The sequence below is a fragment of the Antedon bifida genome, chromosome 2 (assembly GCF_963402885.1).
Source record: "Antedon bifida chromosome 2, ecAntBifi1.1, whole genome shotgun sequence".
Lineage (NCBI taxonomy): Eukaryota > Metazoa > Echinodermata > Crinoidea > Comatulida > Antedonidae > Antedon > Antedon bifida.
The window spans coordinates 26,592,871-26,613,908 of NC_136227.1; the positions used below are offsets into that span (position 1 = coordinate 26,592,871).

Consider the following 21,038-nt stretch of genomic DNA (forward strand, 5'->3'; position numbering starts at 1 on the left):
TTCACTCAGTTTCGGAGTGCTTTCATTGGACGATTTTGGATCACATGGTGGGCAATAATACGCATTATTTAATGATTAACTTTCTTTTCGTGTACGAGAAATAAAATCTTTTCGCGTTTGGAAAATATTTTTTTATACTATTGCTTTTGAAATAAAACAGCGCCACCTATTTTGTACTTCTGCCGCGAAGATTTTTAATGTTATGACTGGTTTCGCGATAAAAGTACATTTTTGGAGAGATATGTACTAATTAAGACCGAAAAAGGCATTTAAAATTAGCTTTAGATCGTTTGTATGATTAATAGGAACATTTCTACAAGACGTAGATTCGTTGGAAAAACCTGAATTAGCCTAGATGAGTTCCAGTTGCTTGTCGATGTTTCGTAGTGGCATCGCTGCCTTTCTAGCCAGGCCTAATATTAGGCTAGGCATATGCGCTTTAGCCTTGCTAGGCCTAGAATTTTTTTGGTCGTTTGTTGACATAATTACTACAGTAGGCATAGGCTTACCTTTTATTCAATCTGATTTCAAATGACAGGAATCTATTTTGATGTTATATAAAACAAATAATACATTTTTTATATTTGTGTAGGCCTAATGGTACAAATAATTATGGCTTCGCCTCGTTGAAATATAACATGACATTATTTGTACCATTACACTCATTAACATTCATTATTATTGTTTATTAAATTTTAAATTTATGTATAATTATGTTTGTATGATGTAGTATGTTTAAGCGGATATTAGCCCTTGGTGGCATTTGCAGCAATAAAGAAATTGAATTGAATAAATTGTTATTTTTTTTGCTACTCAGAGACAGCGGCGATTAACAAACTCATAGAATACTAAATAAAGATGCATACAACATAAGTTCTGGCTTAAATAGTTTATTAGTAAATGAACATTCACCCATGTAAAACTGCACATAAAAGTCATAAGCAAATATGTTATATATAGCAATAATTTTCCAATTATAAGTAAGCACAACAGGGATGTTCAGAGAAAAATAGCCCTTATTAAGTGTCTAAATATTGGGCGGGAGGGAGGGAAAATTGTCTTCAGCTTAAAGTGATCGTGTTAACAGAGAGCGTGCTTAATCAAAGAGGTCGAAAATCCGCCCTCTCCGTTCTCAAAATAGAATTGTGTTCCCGACCCAATTCTTGATTTTTGCTACTCGGAGACAGCGGCGATTAACAAACTCATAGAATACTAAATAAAGATGCATACAACATAAGTTCTGGCTTAATAATAATTTTCCAATTCTAAGTAAGCACAACAGGGATGCTCAGAGAAAAATAGCCCGCGGCAGGTGCCAAGGCACCGCCAAGAGCAGCCCACCAAAGTGCAGGAAACAAGGAAGAATGTTCATTATTTGCTTTCTTTTTATATTAATGATATTTATTACTATTACCAGCATCGTCAGATTATTTTTTAACTACGAATGTTGAACAATCGATTTTCATGTATGTTTTACCATCCTCTTTAAAGCAGTATTCATTGCTGTCCAGAGCTTCGAAGATGGCCTTTTCTAGTTCTGGTGATGCACGCTCAGAAAAGTAATCAGCATGCGTTATGAAATCCAACAATAATTTTCCATTATCTGAGTTTCCGTCTACACATTCTGAAATGTCTAGCTTTGAGTTTATAACATCCGTCATATAGTTTAAACCAAGACCGTCTATTATCTCTTCTATGTCTCGTCCAGTTGGAAAGTACCGCCATTGGTTACCAAACATCTTCTTTCCAAATACTGATACTATCAGGATACTGAATATTAATAATTAATAATAATATTATTATTGTTTGTAGATTTTCCTGAAAATCGTACCGTTAATCTTTACTAATCTATATTAAAAAATCAATAATAAAATGCATATCAAATGCTTTGGTTAGACGTAAGGTAAAGAAAATCAAACACAAAAAAACGTACCTGCATTATTAATTATGAGTAATATACCGCCCTCTAAAAGACTGTTAAACGCATCTTGAATAACTTGTTTCGGATCGTCCATATGACCCAAAACGTGGATGCAATGAATAAAATGGAACTTTCTAGTAGAATTCCGTGTCTACTAATACAAAACAAAACACGAATATAAACAAGTTTAAGTAAAACTATAGACAAATACCGTTAGCTAATTAAATAATTTACCTGTCCAGTAATTTCTACTATTGAATCACCTAGTGATTTACCCACCTAATACGATTCAATCGTTTTCGGAACGTACTCAAGCGTGACGTTACTGTATTCGACTGATGATGCAATTGAAGATTTGAACTTTTCAATTTCTACTACATTGGGTTCCACTACAAGTTCGTTTATTTTATGATTGATATTGCCAATGACATCAAACAAATGCATGTCCATTTGTCCTTTCAAAATACAGAATAGTGAAATGGTTGTAATTAGATTTTTCAATTTCGTTTTGTTGTTGTTGTTGTTGTACAATAGAAATACATACATATAATACATAAATAATGATATTCCTCACAACACAAGACAAAGTACAAGAAGTATAATGGTGGTGTGATTACTCTAATACGGTTGCAAACTACATTGTTTATGTATACTACTTTATGAAACAAAATAATATACGGTACATTTGGTATACGAAAATTAAATGACTACAATTTAATTACTGAAATTTACAAACAATTTGACAAAAGCTCAATCAAATGATATAATGAATGGTTGAAGTTGCTTCAATCTGTGCTTGTTTATTTAACCCTCATCTAAAATATATCATTTTACCCTTGTTTAAGTCAAACGTGCCTAAAGTCTTCTGACCTGCGTCACATGCTGAATAAGCGTTAGCTCTTCCCTGATTTAGATTAATAATACTTACCAAATCCGCTGCCTATCCCCATCATTTCGACTATATTTTGTTCAATCTTGAGCAGGAAAGTTGACTTTATCAATTTTGAAAAGTCTTGTAGTATCCACGTTTTCATTTTGTTTTCTTGATCGGAAGCTTCACGAAACATTTTAAACGCCTCGGCATACCGTTTATCATTCTCCACGAGCGTTCCTAAAGACATGATTGCTTTTTCCAGTCTGAAAAAAAACCCCAACTAAATCTGACACAAAACACGACGAAGTTATATTGTATGTCTAGATTAGAAATTAAACATTAATCAAAAACACGCTTTGTAGGCATATTACGTAATTGAAAGTAAAATAGAGTATTTTGAATTTTAATTGAGTCATTTTACAGTAGTTGGATAAAACCAGGAGTAGAACTACAGAATATCAACAAAGTTTAATTACCCTGTAACTCCAATGTAGTCTTACCAATAATAATTACACATAAGCCAAATAACATCCACTAGTGCAAGTGGGAGATATACTGTACCAGCAGAAGAGCAAGACAGGAACTGACAAATTATGATTCAGAAGCTAACCATCATATTATAGTTAAATACCAGGGAGTTGTAAAGTAAGAGAAGAGAGCTCGAGGGTTTTCTTTCTGGTCTTGGCCGCCGCGCTCGTTAAAAACAGATAATATCAATTACCTAATGGCCAAGAGGTAATAAATCACAACCTATAATCCTGCCGATTACGTAACGTCTCCTTGGGTTTTAGGGTCATAGGTTACGTGAAAGATAGATCAGCCCAAGGTACTGCTTGCAAAAAACGAGTGTCGCGGCGTGGTATACGACAGCGAAAAATAGCGATTTATAGAGACGAGGAATATTTACTTGGCTTCGATAACGATTTAAGCGATATAGAAAATGAAAATGTTGGTGATGACGAAAGTCTGTGTGTATGCAAAGAAGTAGGAACAGAGAATAATATGAATGTAGGCCTGACAAAAATTGTCGACAAAATGAATTTTGTATCGAAAAAATGAATTTTGTATCGACATAATTCATTTTGTGTCGACAAAATGCATTTTGTATCGACAAAATTCATTTGTGTCGACAAAATGCATTTTGTGTGCTGAGCCTACTCAAGCGTGAGAGAGAACGTTTCAAAATGCTAAAACTAACACTTTAAAATGTATAACTGATTTATCAAGAATACAAGAATAGATTATTTAAGCAACAGTCTAATATAATTATGAAAGTCTTAATAAAATAAAATTTGATGACCGATACTGAAAAGAACGACACTCATTTTAAGTGTAATGACTCTTAATCGCTAGGCCCCTACGCACAATGGGCCAGCATTAATTCAAAGTGTACCAAAACTCCAAAATGGTATTTATGGCAATCCAAACTTTTTAATATTATATTAGGAAGACATCTTACAGCTCACTATGCATGGCGGTCGGTTTGGTCGGTAAACTCACCTCATCTCCTTTCCACGCTGTCATCAATATGGATCCTTTACAGAGAATCCTAACAGACCTGAAACAGTGGAATATATATTTCCGAACCCAGGTCTGTTAGGATTCTCTGTAAAGGCAGCGTGGAATGGAGATGAGGGTACCCAGGCTTAGGCCTAAATGGTTGAGAAAAAATCGTGAGCGGGAATGACATACGCCACCAATAGTTTGACTTTTCAATTCAATTCAAACATTTCATTCAAAACATTTCATTCAAAACATTTCATTCAAAACATTTCATTCAAAACATTTCATTCAAAACATTTCATTCAAAACATTGCATTCAAAACAATTTATTCAAAACAATTTATTCAAAACATTCAATTCAAAGCATTCAATTTAAAACATTTTATTCATATATCGCACCATTTAATTCATATCGATGCATTTCATTCACATATCGCGTCATAAAATTCATATCATCGAAATGTTGCGTAAACGGCGTTCCATAGAATCGGGTGAAAATTATAGTAATATACACACCTGTCAAATCTTCATATCTTATTGAGTCTCCTAAATTTTCAAGGAATTCCAATCTTAGTTTCCACCATCGAATGTGATGAATTGCAACGTTACAAATGTCAGTATATAAATCGTTGGCATCATTTAATTGATTTTTAGTTGCGTGATTAAAAACTGTTCTTTTCGTCGGCACAATTAAAATTATGACGTGATGTATCCCATTGGCTTTCGTACACCGGAAACCTAATATCATAACGAATACGTATACTATAATAATGTTTTAAAGTAAGGTATATGCGTTTAATGGTTGTGGTATAATACAATGAATTTTATTGACTAGATGGTTCTTGAATACATAGTAATTTCAGCGTCAAAAAACTGGCGATTTCAAATGTATGTACCGCAGGACTATAAAACATTGTCGTTTACAGAAACAAATAAATAGACACAATGATTTATGTATTTAACCAAAATTAGCACCATGGGAATTACTTCCGAAAGAGAAATTGTTCATATATTCTTTATAGTAAATTATTTACTTTATATTTCTTTATTATCCACTCAGTAAAGATTTTTTTTAAAGGCCTATAATTTATATACCACTAAATAGAGTAAAACATTTGCGATTTAATACTTGACTGTCTTAGTTAGAGTCAATTGAAATAGTAAAGTACATGTAACGATACACCACTACGACGTTTATATTTTTTTTAATTATTAATTAATACAAACGTTGAGAAGCAACTAACAGTAATAAAGTATTATGTTATTATGTGTTTATAATCTAAAAGTAAGGGCTACCCACACTCACAGTAATAAAGTGTATTAGTATATTCATTTTGTTTATATTATATCTAACACTAACAGTACCAACACACACAATAAGAAATTTGCGATTCAAAAATGGTTTTATTTACAGTATTATATAGCATTACAATACTATTTATGTTTATTCTCCAAGGGTCCATAAATTTACTTACTTGTGTGGTTAAACCAAATAATTTGGAATGTTCCATCCATTGCAAATCAATACATTTGTATAGGCCTAAACGTATATTAAATCTATCAAAATAGTTTTTTTTAAAGAAAATCGGCCTGTCTTCAACATTATGATGCTGTACTCGAGCTGTTCAACCGGTTTTCAGCCATTAAAAACAATTATCGTAGGAGGAGAAAGGAAAATACGAAGCATCCTCGTATTATTGTATGCGGGTATTTTTTACGATGGACATGCATTAGACAGTGTATACCACGATCAGAAAACACCCCTATTTGGGGCAAATCGTTGAACCTAAATTCGTTTTTATTGTCAATAACTAATTATCTAACTCAATTTAATTAGTAAACAGGGTTACATAAGGTGGTTAAAATCAGTACCGAGATTCTAACCAACTTTATATACCATCGAGTAAACATTCTAGAAATAACGCGCAATTTACCGATTTTTGCCCTTACGTAAATGTATATATAGATAATATAATAGTAAATATTCATAATATAATGCTAAAACCAAATATAATACAAAACGTAAATATTTTGTTACATTTTTCACACAATATAGGCTTATTAGAAATAGGCCTATAATATAATTATTTTGATACATTAATGTTTATAATATAATGCTAAAACCATTATAATACAAAGCGTATACTCATTACAATTGGGGACCTCAGTCCTGAGTGATGTTTGTGTCTACCAAACAAAAGTCAATTATTTTGTAACAATGATCACTGAAAAATCAAATTTTAGGTATGTTTTACCATCCTCTTCAAAACAGAAATCACTACCAAATACATCGTAGATGGCATTTTGTAGGTCTGGTGATGCGCGTTCATAACAGTTGTCAACATTTGTTATAAAGTCCAATAGTAAGTTTCCTTTATCTGAATTTGGATCAAAACATTCTGTAATATCAAGCTTTGCGTCTACAACGTCAGCTTTATAGTTAAAGCCAAGACCTTGTATTATTTCTTCTATGTCTTTTCCATTTGGAACGTGTCGCCTTGCGTTACCATACATTTTGTCTCCAAGCGTATTCAAAATATGAGTCATTCCATGTGACACTAAATAAAACAAATTGATTTAATAATACTATTTTGTATGCACAAGTTAACCATAAGTATGTTGACAAATTCGCATGGCATGAAACATTTTTGTTCATTCTTGCAAAAAATTTAACCATACCTGCACCCTGGATTATGAGTAACACACCGCCCTCTAACAAACTGTCGAATGCATGTTTAATCACTTCTACTGGATTGTCCACATAATACAAAACATGGATGCAATGAATGAAATGAAACTTTCTAGTTGTATTTCTTGTCTAATATATTAAATAAACACAGAATATCACATAAAAAAAACAGAAGAAGATATAACGTGGCACATGCAAGCGAAATCAGACATGTGTTGATTTGTAAAGACAGCCAAAAACAATAAAAGCCTGAACATATTTTTGTTTTTCTTCTGTAATTCACCCACTTTTTGATCGATCGTGAGGCCAACACAAATGGAAGATTCCTAATTTTTCAGCGAAAATACCGGGTTTTCCCCAATTTGTATCAACGGAGTCTGGCAAAAATAGAAAGACAATTAATTTGTATCATAATTTACCATAAAACGTACATTTAAGAAAAGGAATGACCTGGTTAATGTTTTTAAAGTAATATATATGTATTATTTTTTACAAAACCTCACAAATTGTAAAATAATAACAAAATGCTTGGTAAATTGTAGATAACAATGCGATGGATTCTACTACAAATAGCATTGTGTTATTATAACTATAATACAATAGTGTGTGTATAAATGTGGATGGCCGTTTATTAGATAGTTGGGTTGGGGGTGATCATTATTCAAAGTAATATTTAATTGGGGAGGTGTTCGGCGTTTATTCAAATAAATATCATCCTAATAATTAATACATTATTTAATCTAAACAACTTTTGAAACTAACTTCCGTGACAGAGTAGGCCGTTTCGGCCCAAGAAGGAAGACGTTTTTCTACGGCTTGCAACATAATACAGATAGCCAACTCAATAAAACTCGGCTATCGGGATTTCACTCGATTTTAAACAAAAGATCTTATCATCAGATCTCCCTATGTCATTTTATAATACTCCCCACAATATACTCCGATGCTATATGGCGTATATTTAATTTTTATTATTTTTTAACTACTGTACCTTCACACGCGCGGTCCGATCCGAAAATTAACAAAGAAAAACTAAAATGGCTATAGCCATCTAACGGCAAACTTAGTTGAAACCAGGAAGTTGCAAGTAAACCCTAGAACTCATCGTAAACCCGGAAATTACTTCGACCGCGTACAATTGCAACTAAATTGAAAATCTACCGATGAAATCAAACATTTTGTTTTAAAACCCTTTCTAATATCTTTCTAAGATAGAATTATCGAACAATATCGTAATAGTGAAAACCAAGGTTATCAAATTTACATTTCGCGGTACATATGAGATAGATCAGGTAGGTATCCAAGGCAGAGATTTGTCCCGAAGGTTTTCCATTGTGCTCTCCTCCTATGTCAGAATTAACCATATTTAAATATTTAAACTTAGGCGCTTTTATAAATCCAAGATATTATTTTTTGTTTACCTAAATGGCCATTGAAAATGTCAGAGCCATTTTGAACCTGTACGTCTGGTACAGCATTTTCAATACAAATTAATGGAAATTAGATTATTGTGCTTTTTTAACTTACCATATTATATGATTCAATCGTTGTCGGAATACACTCAATGGTTACGTTACTGCAGTCGACTGATGAAGCAACTGAAAATTTGAACTTTTCAATTTCTACTACATTGGGTTCCACTACAAGTTCGTTTATTTTCTGATTCATATTTCCAATAACCTCAAATAAAAGCATGTCCAGTTTTCCTTTAAATATTAATAATAATAATAAGGCATAATAAAAACAAACTGAGGTGGATCTTCGTTCACGCTTCATTAAATTATAATTTAACTGAAATGCATTTTACTACAATCTCAGAAAATTATTGCGAGATTATTCTCTGCCATGATTTCGGTCACCTTTCATATTCTATGATGTCATATTTTCACTTGTACTCTGTTGAAGTACCAGTCGACTTGCGCACTTACAATGATATCATAAGGAGATCAATCTAAATAGCAAACGTGCAAATAAGTCCCTAATAATAAACACATTTGTGGGTACTGCGTTACAATTCGCTATTTTGCAATCATTGCCAACGCAATTCAATAAATAATTAATACTATAAAGGTAATTAAGGCAATGATATAGATGGGTACACATTATATTGCAAATGTACACGTAATGTTTAATTACCAAATCCACTGCCTATCCCCATCATTTGAACTATATCTTCGTTAATCTTAAGCAAGCAAGTCGAGTTAATCTCTTTCGAGAAGTCTTGTAGTATCCATGTTTTCATTTTGATTTCTTGATCTGAAATCTGGCGAAACAACTTAAACGCCTCAGCATACCGCTTATCATTATCGTGCAACTTTCTTAAAGACATGGTTTCTCTTTTACGGTAAGGTTTCTGGGGAAAAACATCCAATCAGTAATGAGTACGATTTATAGTTTTCAGAACTTGAGAAATGTATTAAGGTAACATAAAACTCTGTAAAACATCGCAATACACACATTTAATTAATAACTACGAAATTTCTTTTTCTCTTTCTCTCTTGAAGCGTATGAGGCGTATCCGTCAATAGAACGATATCTTCTACATACATTTAAAAACACGTAATTTCAGTAACAATTTGTTGTAATCATTATCCCAATTCATAAGGCGGTTGTTAAGAACCGATGTAAAAAGTTTACTAAATGTTGTGAGTAACGACTTTCCTGATAATTGTTTGGGTCTAAAGGTGTGCCTTTTTTTAAATGAGGATATTATACCCTTTCCATAAATCTTTACCGGAGCCTAAACTTGTGTTGAAAAGATTGGTAATTTATGGAGCCAATATATTTTTACAAGCTTTAAACATTTCTACAAGAATACCATATATTCCAGCACGTTTCCACTTTAAGGTGTATTATAGCAGTCTACCTCATATTCAGTAGTGATATCATTAACATTGGTAACATTAAGGGATTACCTAGATCTAAACAATTCGCTTAACTTTGACTAAACAGCGACTTAAAATTATCAAAACATGTTTTAGAATCAACAAAGCATTTAACGACCTTTTTTGGATTTTACTTTTGCTAGGCATTTCAGGGGTCATTATTAATTAATCTCCAAGATCGACCTTTCTCCCATCCATGCTTCTTTTTTTTTTGCGTTTACACATGGTCTTGTACATGCATTTTTTCTCCATAAATTTAAATAGATAGGTTATTTTCACGTTCCTATGTTTCAACACTGTTTATTTCTTTTGGTTGGATTTAATGATATTTCTGTTAGTTACGCATTCCTGCACAGCAATGTTTGTAATCGATCGAAGATGTCTTCCGTTTCTTGAAAAAGGCATATTATTACTGGTATTAGTAGCTCTACACATGTTTAGTGGCTTATTTGATTCAGATTTGTACATTTTTGTAATGCATTTAGTTTAAACGTAGATAGATCTGTATATAGAACCTAATGACAGGGATATCGTGTAATACAAGTACTTAATACTGTTAGATCTGGAAGATACCTGGTAGACTGGCAACATTATTCCACATAGAGTCTAGTGACAGCTACAGAATCGAGTGTATGATCGGATTATGGATTTGCACCCACAGTATGCAGACAATTTAAAGTATACAACACTGACGCCCGATTGAGATATATAAGTAACATTTCTAACACTATATCCAGTATTATGACCGTTTAGAATAGGCATACTGGCAGTTATACATAACTAAAGAAGTTTGAAAATACATTTACTTGATTTATTTACCATAGCTTCCATAATATTACTTTGCATTGTGAGTATTAAAAACATCTTTCTATTGCTTCAGTTCAATAATAATGTATTGTTTTCTCAACAAGCAAAGACTTTCCAGATTCTACCATCTTTATGTTATATTGATGGATTCCAAAATAAATGTAGGAGGCACCATTTCAACGAATAAGTCCTCTCTTTTATCATCTTGTAGATGTTTGCTACAGAATTCAAAGTTTTTCTTTTTTTAAATCTTATTTGCTACACAATAATAATTAAATTGAAAAACTAAAAACAGCCACAAAATGGACAGTAATAAATAGTTTAATTACAATTTGTTTTTTGTTTGTTTTTGTTGTTGTTTTTTTTAATGTATTGTGAATCAACATTTCTCCACATTTTATTGATAATTATTGCTTCACATATTCTATGGTTGAATCATGCATTTTTCACCAAATTCTAAGTGTTCCAAACTTTTTTGTTCATCTTTTGCTTGTTATTCTTGTGGTTGTTTGGTCTATTTATATTTCCAATTGGGTTGGGTTGGGTTAGGCTAAAAACTTACAGACCGTAAATCATCACATTTTATCTGTAAATTTAGTAATCGTGTAACGGATGGGGCACCCCTTTTTAAACACTAAAGAAGTTATACAATATTAAAATATATTTGACGGTACTTACTTATTTCTACAATATTGTCGATGGTTTAGTCAGGTCTGGCAGATGCTACAGAATAAAGCTGACAAGACCACTGTAGACCTATATATGTGCATGCAATAATTAAAATTAGGGTCAACTTGAGTGAACTTAATCACTTTGGTTAAACCGGTTGACCCAAAACCAAAGTCAGTTTACACATAGGCCTAAAAGACACAAAATATAGTTAAAGGGAATCAAAATGAATGTGAACTTTTCTATTGAAAAGGCAGATGGGCTTTCTAGGACTGAAGTATCTGTCAATGGGCTGGAAAGCTGGTCCCAGACACGGGGTATCTCAAAAAGTATGAAATCGATAACTTGCGTCATCACGGCTTTGTTGTATTTTGTAAAAAGAACTGTTACTGGTTTCTCACCTAGGCTGTGATTATCAAACAGCTAAGAACGAGTGTCCGCCTGCTGTGTATAATACTTTTGATTTAAACTATAACATAATTAATTCTGCATGGGTGGTCTTGCTTATTTTTTTCCCTCAGCCTTTGAAGTAGATTTAGAATAAAATAAAATCCAATCGAAAAGAACATTTTATAGAAAGATTTAGGTTGATATGTGCAATTTTTATTGAATGTTATTTCTTTTTTTTTTTTTAATTTACAATTATTGACCTAATACAATACTACGAAGACTTTTATAGAAGTGTAATAAATAGATCTTAAACGAAGAGACATGTTACATTATTTTATGAGTTGTTATTAAATGTACTAATATAACTTAATGTTAAATGTTATTAATCACCCTCTTATTATTTAATTATTACTACAAACAATATTGCTTAAAATAAGACAAATTACTAATGTTTTTAGTAAATTAAATATGAATGGATTTATACAATAGGAATAGTAGGGTAACTTCGATATTGAAAGTTTATCAAAATATTTGTTGAGTAGGCCTACGCCTCAAATATTCGTTGAGTACGCCTGGCGGTCTAAGTTTATGTGTGTGATATTTGTGAATAAGTTCATGTTTATGTGTAAGTTCATGTTATTAATAATAAAAACATGATAATTGTTATTTATTAAAAGCTAGTTGATTGTCACATCGCTCTGTACTATCAATTCAGAGTTAGTTACCGACCCTAATTTTTTATTTTTCTTCAATAAAAATACACTGACATAGTGGTTGTTTTGGATTCAACGTTTATTCATAGTTTATTATACCCTTAAAATATATAATAACGTCAATATTATCGGTTCGGTTCATGTCAATTAATAAATTGACTCAGATTTGTGACCGACCTTTCATTTTAATGAAAGTTGAGAAGTAATAGTTATAATAGATACTAGTAAAGGGATAACATTATAATGAGCCAGTAATTATAATTATTATGTCCAAAACACAGACTGTACTTGTTTTTCGGTTGTTTGGTTGTAATCTATATATACATTTACGTAAGAGCAAAATTCGGTAAATCGTGCCTTATTACTAGAATGTTTACTCGATGGTATATAAGGTTGGTTCGTACTTTCGGTACTGATTTTAACAACCAGAATTAACACTGTTTACTAATTAAATTGAGTTCAATAGTTAGTTATTGACAATTAAAACAAATTTAGGTTCAACGATTTGTCCCAAGGAGTGTTTTCCGATCGTGGTATACACTGTTTAATGGATGTCCATCATGAAAAATACCCGCACACAATAATACGAGGATGCTTCGCATTTTCCTATCTCCTCCTACGATAATTGTTTTTAATGGCTGAAAACAGTTTGAACAGCTCGATTACTGCATCATAATGTTGAAGACAGGCCGATTTTCTTTACAAAATACTACCTCGTGGTCTAGTTCCTTTGACAATTGCGCACAAGAGTAGATTTGGATATCTTGTGAAGGGCATCCTATTGACATTTTCAAAATACCGGAGCCTCTTTATGGCTATCCTGTCAATTGTGGTGTCGTTAAGCCCAAGGGTTTCTCTGATTTTGGTGTTTCTGATCTGGTCAAGTCTGGTTATGCCCAAGATCTTCCTGAGACAGATCATCTCAAAAGTGAGTAGTCTGTTCTCGTCATCTTTTCGCAGTGTCCATGTTTTGAGAATTGATAGTATGAGGACCTTGTTCAGGTTTTGTGGAACTGGCGATACCTTTTGCTGCCCATATTTTGTTGAGCTTTTGAACTGCGCTAAGAGCTTTCCTAATTCTGTTTTTGATATCTTCTGTACATCGACCGACAGTTCGTTACGGTATTTTAATAAATACTCGTCACGATGATCGCCTGTGCTTCCGCAATAAAGCATCAAGGGCACAGTCTTTTTTTCATTCAATAGCCATCAGATTACTCCGTGTCTGTGATACCACGTGTCTGGGTCCAGCTACCCAGACCATTGGCAGATGATGCTGTCCTAGAATGCCCATCAGTTCACATTCATTTTGATTAGTTTAAATTGTATTCTGTGTGTTTTATGTGTAAACTGACTTTGGGGTTGGGTCAACCGGCTCAGCTACAGAGATTAAGTTCACTTAGGTTGACCCAATTTTTTTGTTATGTATATACTGAAATAGACCGAATAAATAATGAAATGAAATGAAATATATAAAATTTAATTATTTGGCTGACACGTACACATAGGCTAAATCGTAATTTTGTATTTTTTTGACATTATTGGTCGCGTTTTATTGCGGTCACGCTATTGTATATCGTGCGCGATACACATGTTTGTAGTTATATATATTTTACGTGATATTTTTAGGAGCTAGATTTTTTAGCGTGTGATTTTTAATTAAAATTACCACTTGTAAACATTGTTTAATCATCACATTAACATTTTAACATTATAAAAAGTTCTTACCATTTTATTTGTGTCTCTGTCTGTATTTTAATATATAATTTATTAATAAGGTATTGTTAACTCAAATTCTCTTTTTCGTAAAAAAAAAAATTAAAATCACTTTCTATCATTGTAGGTCTAAAATTTGAATTAGACCTTAAACATATGATGTTATGACTGTATTTTTTTTTCTTATATTGAATTGGTGGTCTTCCGAGACAAAATCCTCTTCTTTGCTATTATTAGGGGGCGTCCTTGTGAATGGACAAAATTTGCTTGATTTTAATGATTTCTTTTGTATATTGTAGTTTTTGAACGACACAAAGTTTAAAAATAAAGCAAAAAGACAAACAATCAGCTTCAGAGTTTATTACTGATGAAACAATCTTACACATGCTGGATTAGTCATATTAATAAAATAAAAACTGTTGGTATCGTTGTGATAATGCTAGGTATTCTTGTGGTAATATAAATATGTATACTAATTTTGGAAAAAAATATTTATTTCAATCCATTGCACAATGTATGCATTTATGATAATATTGTAATGATATCTACACATTAATTGAACACTCTTATATATCTAAATAATTATAATTAAAAACTGAATGTTTTCTCTATAAAACTATTTTTTTTTATTATAAACTGAATGTTTTTTCAATTATGGCCATTTTAGGGCATTAAGATATACATGTGTAAATCAATGGACACTAATATGGACAACCTAGATAAATTACGAATACAGGGTAAGTTATGATTCATATAATCATTGTTCGACGGGGCAGTTGGGGACCTCTAGTCCTGAGTGATGTTTTTGTCACCAAACAAAAGTCAATTATTTTGTAACAATGATCACTGAACAATCAATTTTTATGTATGTTTTACCATACTCTTCAAAACAGAAATCACTGTCTAGTACACCGTAGAGGGCATTTTGTAGGTCTGGTGATGCGCATTCATAAAAGTTGTCAACATTTGTTATAAAGTCCAATAGTAAGTTTCCCTTATCTGAATTTGAATCAAAACATTCTGTGATATCAAGCTTTGCGTCTACAACGTCAGCTTTATAGTTAAAGCCAAGACCTTGTATTATTTCTTCTATGTCTTTTCCATTTGGAACGTGTCGTCGTGCGTTACCATACATTTTGTCACCAAGCGTATTCAAAATATGAGCTATCCCATGTGACACTAAATAAAACAAATAGTAATAATAGTAATAATACTATTTTTTATGCACAAGTTAAACATAATTAAATAGGTAGACAAATTTGCATGGCATGAAACATTATACTAGACGAAGTTGTTTTCATTCTTGCAAAAATTTAAAACCATACCTGCACCCTGGATTATGAGTAACACACCGCCCTCTAACAAACTGTCGAATGCATGTTTAATCACTTGTACTGGATTGTCCACATGATACAAAACGTGGATGCAATGAATAAAATGAAACTTTCTAGTTGTAGTTCTTGTCTAATATATAAAATAAACACAGAATTTCACATCAAAAAGACAGAAGAAGATATAACATATATTATGCGCCATCATTGTTCTTATGGAGTAGCACGCCCTCGATACGTAAGAAAATAATAATATTTGATTTTTTTTTTTTAATGGTGTTTATTAATACTTTATGCATTATTTACATACTTTTTTATTATTTAATTCCTATATTTTGATTGATTACGTGTTTGATTAAAAAATGACCGGGGTAATACTACAGCGATTGTAGGTTTCACAACATTAGGCGCTGTTATAAATCCAAGATATTATTTTTTTGTTTACCTAAATGAATGAATCACTATACAAAATAAAAACACAGAAATCTTTATAATATAGTTTTCCTTTGTTGGTTGAGAGCCATAGGAAATGTCAGAGCCACTTTGAACCTGTACCGGTAGGCCTACTTAGTACTAAAAGTAATAGAAATGAGATTATTGTGCTTGTTAGTTTATTTTAAACATATTCATACCTTACCATATTATATGAATCAATCGTTTTCGGAACAAACTCAATGGTGACGTTACTGTAGTCGACTGATGATGCAATTGAAGATTTGAACTTTTCAATTTCTACTACATTGGGTTCCACTACAAGTTCGTTTATTTTCTGATTCATATTGCCAATAACATCAAATAAAAGCATGTCCATTTGTCCTTTAATTTGTCAATTAATAATAATAATAATAATAATAATAATAATAATTAGGCATAATTAAAAACGAACTGTGGTGGATCTTCGTTCACGCTTCACTATACAATTTGGTGACTTTTTGTTTTGAGTCATGAACGTGCACGACGTTCACGTCGTGGGGAGAGAGACTTATTCTATACATAAGAACGTTTCGATTAAAGTGGACTGAAATGCATTTTACTAAAATCCCAGAAAATTATAGCGAGATTATTCTCTGCCATGATTTTGGTCACCTTTCATATTTCTATGATGTATGTATATTTTCACTTGTACTCTGTTGAAGTACCAGTCGACTTGTGCATGCGCTTGTCTTCTTATCATAAGGAGGTCAGTCTAAATAAGATTGTTTTGCAATGATTTCCAACGCAATTAAATAAATAATTAATACTATAAAGGTAATTAAGGTATTGAGATAGATGGGTACAAATTATATTGCAAATTCACACGTAATGTTTAATTACCAAATCCACTGCCTATCCCCATCATTTGAACTATATCTTCGTTAATCTTAAGCATGCAAGTCGAGTTAATCTCTTTCGAGAAGTCTTGTAGTATCCACGTTTTCATTTTGATTTCTTGATCGGAAACCTGGCGAAAAAAAGTAAACGCCTCGGCATACCGCTTTTCATTATCATGCAACTTTTTTAAAGACATGGTTTCTCTTTTTCGGTAAGGTTTCTGGGGGGAAAATACATCCAATCAGTAATGAGTACAATTTTATAGTTTTCAGAACTTTAGAAATTCATTAGAGTAACTTAAAACTCTGTAAAATATCGGAATACACACATTTAAAAACCCAATTTAAATATACGGTAGGCCATAAAAATTGTTGTTATTTGTAGTATTTCTATAGTTGTTTTTACACTGCTAATGCTATCATATTGACATGCTCTTAACTGTTAATTCATAAACATAAAAAAGCATAAATAAGCAGAATATATAGCATTTATATATTTAGCTAATAATTATATGTGTTTCTTAAGCTGTTACAGCTTATAATATTACATAGCCTATGTAAATACGTGAACGGTTGGCGTATTTTTTTCCTAGGACGAACGTGGGCAGAATTCATGAATAATTCATTACCTTAATTATTTTCTATTATAAAAAATTGCAAGATAGCTGATCTACTTCCTAAATATACTAAACCTAACCCTCTAAATAATCTCTCTCAACTATTAAAAATGTTCATGAAAGACCTCGAACCGAGGACTCCAGTGTAATAGGTTAAAGCCTTTAACACTAGACCAAACATTTCGGTTGGCAAACGCTGTTTACACTAATTATTTAATCTCTCTGCATGCTTATATAGCGACCTCTATAATGTTCCCTATTATGTCATAATTAATTCATGAATTATTAATGAATTCTGCCCACGTTCGTCCTGGAAAAAAAATTACGCGAACGGTTGAAACTGCATCACATGACTACCGCTGCGAGGATCGTAAATCGTATATATCCTCGAGAACGATGATATTGACTGAGTAATTTTCGCGTAATTATCGTGTCCCCTGTCATTAAACATATAAAATCCAGCAAATTCTCGAGTACGATGATATTGACTGTGTAATTTTCGTGTGACAACGCTCGCGTTTGCCGATAGATAAACAAAAGTCATCCACTGCGTCTTGAACTCGCGACGAATTGTCACTCCATCACAAGACAACGCTTCATCCACTGCGCCACGGAACTTGCTTGAAGAAATTAATCAACTAAACTATGCATACATAGCGCCCTCATTTGTTATTAGTCCTCCCTAGATGTGATTAAAGACCGTTTGTGATTGGTTAATACTCACAGTGGTAACTTGGCCAATAGAGCATAACATATGTTTTACATCGCTTACCCAACAATTACTATTATTTTGTGCTTTATGAAGTTGAGATTTATAACATTTCTTCGCATATTTGTCCTCGTTCATATTTACTATGATACAGAAGGTAATAATAGAATATCAGATGTGTCATACTGAACTACGCCCAATAGGTAATCTGTTCCATAGGCATAGTGCGTACACTTAATCTGTTAAATATATTATATTTAAATGATTTCTATTTTTATAGCAATCTTCAAATATTGCAGAAACAAATAAAAGTAATAATAATTTTAGTAGAACCAAGGGTATACCAACTCCCTGTGTTGAAAAATCACTAAAACAAAGTGCAGTATAACGGTATGTAGATGCTAACTAGTACAATATGAATATATAATATATTACATAGAGATACTAATAATATAATATTAATTTTACATTAGAAAACAGAAATGGAAACCATATAGATTAAATTCAACGTTTTATATATGTGCTACAATCCTTTTCCTATTAGTAAAATGGACGAGTCCGCCAATACGGCAAAACCACGCTGGTGGTTTTTAAATAAACCAAGTGTTTTAAAACTATTTATGTAAAAAATCCTGTACCCTAATCTTAAATACATTTACATATTACAAATAAGGGATAATAACTCTTAACTTTCGTGAAAAAATTAAGCGTTTTGGATAATTAGTTTTTCAGCAACTGTAATTTTAGTTTTAACGTTACGTTCTGACTGTTAATGAAAGCTTTGGCGACTTCGAAAATTTTCGCCTATCCTTTAACACTAGCCGGTCACTGACAAACTAAAACACTGCTTCAAAAAAGGGGCTGTGTCGACGAAGTATCTGAACCAATCAATTTTTACTTTAGGTCATTAGAAAGCTTGATTGATTAGCTTTTGCATGGTGGAACAGCAAATATCATTGGATAACTAGGTCAAACGTTATGAACGTTTTTGTAAAAATCTCAACAAATTGGCAAAACAAGCCTATTCTTTAACACAGGGCAATTTTCAAATCGTCTAACTCTAAAAATCAATGCCGACGACGTTTTAAGTTTTTTAAATTAAAAAAAACATGACATTGTAGGTACTTAATTAGGCATTACAATGTCGAAACAGCCATAAAAATCGGTCGATTAATAACAAAGTTACATTGAAAAAACCTTTAAAAAATAGCTGTTTTTCGGTGATTTCGTGCCGTTTAGCGGAAATCGCCCGGATTTTTGGGTATATAAAACGATATAACGATTCGATAGTAGGTAAATGAGATATAAAGATTCGGCAATACCGTACGTAAATTATTATTGCAATACTGTATAAAGATTCGATAGTAGGTAAACGAGATATAAAGATTCGGCAATACCGTACGCAAACTATTAATGCAATATTGTATAATAACGATTCAATAGTATGTAAATGATATATAAAGATTCGAAAATACCGTACGTAAATTATTAATGCAATACTGTATAACGATTCAATAGTATGTAAATGAGATATAAAGATTCGGCAATACCGTACGTAAATTATTAATTCAATACTGTATAACGATTCGATAGTATGTAAATGAGATATAAAGATTCGGCAATACCGTACGTAAATTATTAATGCAATACTGTATGAAGATTCGATAGTATGTAAATGAGATATAAAGATTCGACAATACCGTACGTAAATTATTAATTCAATACTGTATAACGATTCGATAGTATGTAAATGAGATATAAAGATTCGGCAATACCGTACGTAAATTATTAATGCAATACAGCTGTATAACGATTCGATAGCATGTAAATGAGATATAAAGATTCGGCAATACCGTACGTAAATTATTAATGCAATACTGTATAACGATTCGATAGCATGTAAATGAGATATAAAGATTCGACGACACCGTACGTAAATCATTATTGCAATACTGTATAAAGATTCAATAGTATGTAAATGATATATAAAGATTCGACAATACCGTACGTAAATTATTAATGTATAGATTCGATAGGAGAGGGTCGAGAAACGTCGTGTCAGTTCAACGTTATATTTTCCCTTCACTACCAATATAATGAGATATACAAAGTACGTAAATTATTAAATGATTCGATAGTATGTAAATATTAAAAATAGAATATAAGATTCGATAGCATTTAAGTTAATATTAAAATATATATAAAATATACATTGATTTAACGGCCGGCAAATTATACAACTTGTTATAGAAATATAAAGAAGAGCTGTAACTCAACTCGCTATAGGCCATGGCGTTGACAACATCAATCCAAGATTAAAGCGCACACGGCGTTCCATACAAATGACGATATTAAACTGGCGGCCGCTTTGGTTGGCGGCCGCTTCGACCATACTCCCATTGGGATGTAATAATATTGCTTCACATATTCCATGGTTGAATCATGCATTTTTTTCACCAAATTCTAAAATTTATTATTAAATAATTATTTTCTAAAAATTAAATGTCAATATGGATATATTTTTTTTCCTATATTGTGTTCCTAACTCCTTTTGTCTATCATTTGCTTGTTATATGTGGTTGTTTGGCCTATTTCTATTTCCAATAGTTGGGTTAGGCTCAAAACAATGACAACTTATCGACAGTAAATCATCACATTTTATCTGTAAATTTAGTAACGGATGCGGCACCCCTTTATAGACACGAAAGAAGTTATACAATATTATAATATATTTGACGATACTTACTTATTTCTACAATATTGTCGATGGTTTAGTCAGGTCTGGAATATGCAACAGAATAAAGCTGAGCGGAGCACGGAAATGTGCATGTAATCATTCAAATGAACTACCTGATCTATTATTAAAATCGTTGTTAGGAACTTAAGAAATACATTAAATAGGGC

General features: G+C 32.0%; 4 protein-coding genes across 4 annotated transcripts in view; 1 reads left to right on the forward strand and 3 right to left on the reverse strand.

Annotated features, from left to right (window-relative positions):
• The window catches only part of LOC144858832 (putative tyramine receptor 2), a 61,812-nt gene that overhangs the window by 23,857 nt on the left and 16,917 nt on the right, over positions 1–21,038 (forward strand). The window lies entirely within an intron of this gene.
• LOC144835558 (histamine N-methyltransferase-like) lies at positions 909–3,042 on the reverse strand. Its single transcript, XM_078690638.1, has 4 exons — positions 2,850–3,042; positions 2,232–2,376; positions 1,478–1,770; positions 909–922 (listed from the first exon to the last, which is right to left on the reverse strand). Exons 1-4 carry the CDS (start codon positions 3,040–3,042, stop codon positions 909–911), a joined length of 645 nt encoding a protein of 214 aa, XP_078546764.1.
• On the reverse strand, positions 6,504–9,316 carry LOC144835559 (histamine N-methyltransferase A-like). The gene is made up of 4 exons (XM_078690639.1): positions 9,124–9,316; positions 8,515–8,693; positions 6,978–7,116; positions 6,504–6,856 (listed from the first exon to the last, which is right to left on the reverse strand). The coding sequence occupies exons 1-4, from the start codon at positions 9,314–9,316 to the stop codon at positions 6,504–6,506; spliced, it is 864 nt and encodes a 287-aa protein (XP_078546765.1).
• Positions 14,817–20,914, reverse strand: LOC144836100 (histamine N-methyltransferase A-like). Its single transcript, XM_078691288.1, has 5 exons — positions 20,881–20,914; positions 16,813–17,029; positions 16,136–16,314; positions 15,493–15,631; positions 14,817–15,346 (listed from the first exon to the last, which is right to left on the reverse strand). Exons 2-5 carry the CDS (start codon positions 17,003–17,005, stop codon positions 14,994–14,996), a joined length of 864 nt encoding a protein of 287 aa, XP_078547414.1. The 5' UTR covers positions 17,006–17,029; positions 20,881–20,914; the 3' UTR covers positions 14,817–14,993.